Here is a 3,940-nt window from a genome sequence, read left to right on the forward strand (position 1 = left end):
TGAGCATAGGCTTCAATTAAACATATATTTAAATATGTCTGAAAACCAGAAATTTAAAAATGATGGGAAAAACTCACAGTGTAATCAATTTGAGGGATCTGTGAGCAGAAAGCCATTATTCTTCCACCAACAGATATTTTCTCTCCATTCCAAGGTGTATAATGTTGATGATAATGGAAGAGATGTAATCCAACCATCATTGTTCAATACATCCCATGATATGGTTAATACGGAAGAACTTTCCATGTGTAATAAAATGAGTCAGACCTTAAGTAAGAGCTCCAGCTCCAATAATGACACAATTATTTATGATGGAGTGAAGGTCTATTCATGCAATGAAACTGGGCATAACTTTGAACAAGACTCAAACTTTATGGAACATCAGGGAGCTCAATCTTCACACAAGAATTCTAAAAGTAATAAATGTAGGAATATCTTTTATCAAGCATCAGGTCTTCCTCTAAATAAGAGTATTCATAACGGAGAGAAAACTTATATTTGTAGTGAATATGGTAAAGTTTCTAATCAGTCTTCAAATCTTATTCAACAGCAGAGGATTCAGAATCCACAGAAATATTACAAGTGTAATAAATGTGGGAAAGTCTTTAGTAACTCATCTAATATAAGTAAACATAGGAAAATACATTCAGGAAGGAAACCTTTCAAGTGTACAGAATGTGCCAAAGCCTTTAATCAGAGTTCAAATCTTAGTCAGCATCGACAAATCCATACTGGCAGGAAACCTTATAAATGTAAGGAATGTGGCAAAGTGTTTATTTATTTCTCAAATCTTAGTCAACATCAGCGAATTCACATTGGGGAGAAACCTTATAAATGTGCAAAGTGTGGCAAAGCCTTTAATCAGAACTCAAATCTTACTCGACACCAGCGAATTCATACTGGAGAGAAACCTTATAAATGTAAGGATTGTGGCAAAGCCTTTAGCCGGCGCTATGGTCTTACTCAACACCAGCGAATTCATACTGGAGAGCGACCTTATAAATGTAAAGAATGTGGAAAAGCCTTCAAGAAAAACTCAAATCTTACTCAACACCAGCGAATTCATACTGGAGTGAAACCTTATAAATGTAAGGATTGTGGCAAAGCCTTTAGCCAGCGCTACGGCTTTACTCAACATCAGTTAATTCATACTGGAGAGAAACGTTATAAATGTAAAGAATGTGGGAAAGAGTTTAGTCAATCCTCAACTCTTACTAAACACCAGCGAATTCATACAGGAGAGAAACCTTATAAATGTAAAGAATGTGGAAATGCATTTAATAAAAAGTCAACTCTTACTAAACACCAGCGAATTCATACTGGAGAGAAGCCTTATAAATGTAACGATTGTGGCAAAGCCTTTAGCCAGCGCTATGGTTTTACTCAACATCAGTTAATTCATACTGGAGAGAAACTTTATAAATGTAAAGAATGTGGAAAAGCCTTTAGTCAATCCTCAACACTTACTAAACACCAGCGAATTCATACAAGAGAGAAACCTTATAAATGTAAAGAATGTGGAAAAACTTTTAATCAAAATTCAAATTTTACTCAACATCAGTCAATTCATACTGGAGAGAAACCTTATAAATGTAAAGATTGTGGCAAAGCCTTTAGCCAGCGCTGTGGTTTTACTCAACATCAGTTAATTCATACTGGAGAGAAACTTTATAAATGTAAACAATGTGGAAAAGCCTTTAGTGATTCCTCAACTCTTACTAAACACCAGCGAATTCATACAGGAGAAAAACCTTATAAATGTAAAGAATGTGGAAAAACCTTTAGTGATTCCTCTACTCTTACTAAACACCAGCGAATTCATACAGGAGAGAAACTTTATAAATGTAAAGATTGTGGCAAAGCCTTTAGGCACAGCAGTCATCTCACTAGGCATCTCAGTGCACATACTGGAGAGAAACCCTAGTAATGAAATAAGTGATGGAAGAAGTTTGTCCTAAACATACATGTCAGAAATCACGAGACCATTGAAATAAGAAAGATATGGAATGATGTAAAAATGTAAAAGGAAAAAAAAATGTAGAAAAATGGTTTACTGAAAAATGAAACCTAAATAAATTCCAGAAAATCCGTACTAGAAAGCTTTACATCAATCCTGTTTTCCAAAGTTCCTCTTGAACGTCGACATTCTAGGAATCAGCTAACTAAAATGGACTGGAATGGGTGAATTTAACTCAGATGACCATTATATCTACTACTGTGGGCAGGAATCCCTCAGAAGAAATGGAGTAGCCATCATGGTCAACAAAAGAGTCCGAAATGCAGTACTTGGATGCAATAAAATGACAGAATGATCTCTGTTCGTTTCCAAGGCAAACCATTCCATATCACTGTAATCCAAGTCTATGCCCCAACCAGTAACGCTGAAGAAGCTGAAGTTGAACAGTTCTATGAAGACCTACAAGACCTTTTAGAACTAACACCCAAAAAAGATGTCCTTTTCATTACAGGGGACTGGAATGCAAAAGTAGGAAGTCAAGAAACACCTGGAGTAACAGGCAAATTTGGCCTTGGAATGAGGAATGAAGCAGGGCAAAGACTAATAGAGTTTTGCCAAGAAAATGCACTGGTCATAGCAAACAGCTCTTCCAACAACACAAGAGAAGACTCTACACATGGACATCACCAGATGGTCAACACTGCACTCAGATTGATTATATTCTTTGCAGCCAAAATGGAGAAGCTCTCTACATTCAGCAAAAACAAGACTGGGAGCTGACTGTGGCTCAGATCATGAACTCCTTATTGCCATATTCAGACTTAAATTGAATAAAGTAGGGAAAACCGCTAGACCATTCAGGTATGACCTAACTCAAATCCCTTATGATTATACAGTGGAAATGAGAAATAGATTTAAGGGCCTAGATCTGATAGATAGAGTGCCTGATGAACTATGGAATGAGGTTCATGACATTGTACAGGAGACAGGGATCAAGACAATCCCCATGGAAAAGAAATGCAAAAAGCAAAATGACTGTCTGGGGAGGCCTTACAAATAGCTGTGAAAAGAAGAGAAGTGAAAAGCAAAGGAGAAAAGGAAAGATATAAGCATCTGAATGCAGAGTTCCAAAGAATAGCAAGAAGAGATAAGAACGCCTTCTTCAGTGATCAATGCAAAGAAATAGAGGAAAACAACAGAATGGGAAAGACTAGACATCTCTTCAAGAAAATTAGAGATACCAAGGGAATGTTTCATGCAAAGATGGGCTCGATAAAGGACAGAAATGGTCTGGACCTAACAGAAGCAGAAGATATTAACAAGAGGTGGCAAGAATACACAGAAGAACTGTACAAAAAAGATCTTCACGACCCGGATAATCATGATGGTGTGATCACTCATCTAGAGCCAGACATCCTGGAATGTGAAGTCAAGTGAGCCCAAACAAAGCTAGTGGAGGTGATGGCATTCCAGTTGAGCTATTTCAAATCCTGAAAGATGATGCTGTGAAAGTGATACACTCAATATGCGAGCAAATTTGGAAAACTCAGCAGTGGCCACGGGACTGGAAAAGGTGAGTTTTCATTCCAATCCCTAAGAAAGGTAATGCCAAAGAATGCTCAAACTACCGCACAATTGCACTCATCTCACACGCTAGTAAAATAATGCTCAAAATTCTTCAAGCCAGGCTTCAACAATATGTGAACCATGAACTTCCTGATGTTCAAGCTGGTTTTAGAAAAGGCAGAGGAATCAGAGATCAAATTGCCAACATCTGCTGGATCATGGAAAAAGCAAGAGAGTTCCAGAAAAACATCTATTTCTGCTTTATTGACTATGCCAAAGTCTTTGACTGTGTGGATCACAATAAACTGTGGAAAATTCTGAAAGAGATGGGAATACCAGACCACCTGACCTGCCTCTTGAGAAATCTGTATGCAGGTCAGGAAGCAACAGTTAGAACTGGACATGGAACAACAGACT

The 3,940-nt window shown here is 37.5% G+C and overlaps 1 protein-coding gene across 3 annotated transcripts in view; it reads left to right on the plus strand.

Moving 5' to 3' along the window:
- The first annotated feature begins 357 nt into the window (after positions 1–357).
- LOC120871946 (zinc finger protein 420-like) overlaps positions 358–3,940 on the plus strand; it is a 719,570-nt gene continuing 715,987 nt past the window's right edge. Inside the window, exons 1-2 of one of the 3 annotated variants that reach the window (XM_040251984.1) lie at positions 358–1,116; positions 1,198–2,124. In XM_040251984.1, the coding sequence (XP_040107918.1) occupies positions 374–1,116; positions 1,198–1,924 (1,470 nt within the window). In that variant the 5' untranslated portion in view covers positions 358–373 and the 3' untranslated portion in view covers positions 1,925–2,124. Of the gene's footprint in view, positions 2,125–3,940 lie in introns of those variants that run through there. The other 2 variants (XM_040251985.1, XM_040251978.1) reach the window with 2 other exon arrangements.

This window comes from Oryx dammah, unplaced genomic scaffold (assembly GCF_014754425.2).
Source record: "Oryx dammah isolate SB20612 unplaced genomic scaffold, SCBI_Odam_1.1 HiC_scaffold_13, whole genome shotgun sequence".
NCBI lineage: Eukaryota > Metazoa > Chordata > Mammalia > Artiodactyla > Bovidae > Oryx > Oryx dammah.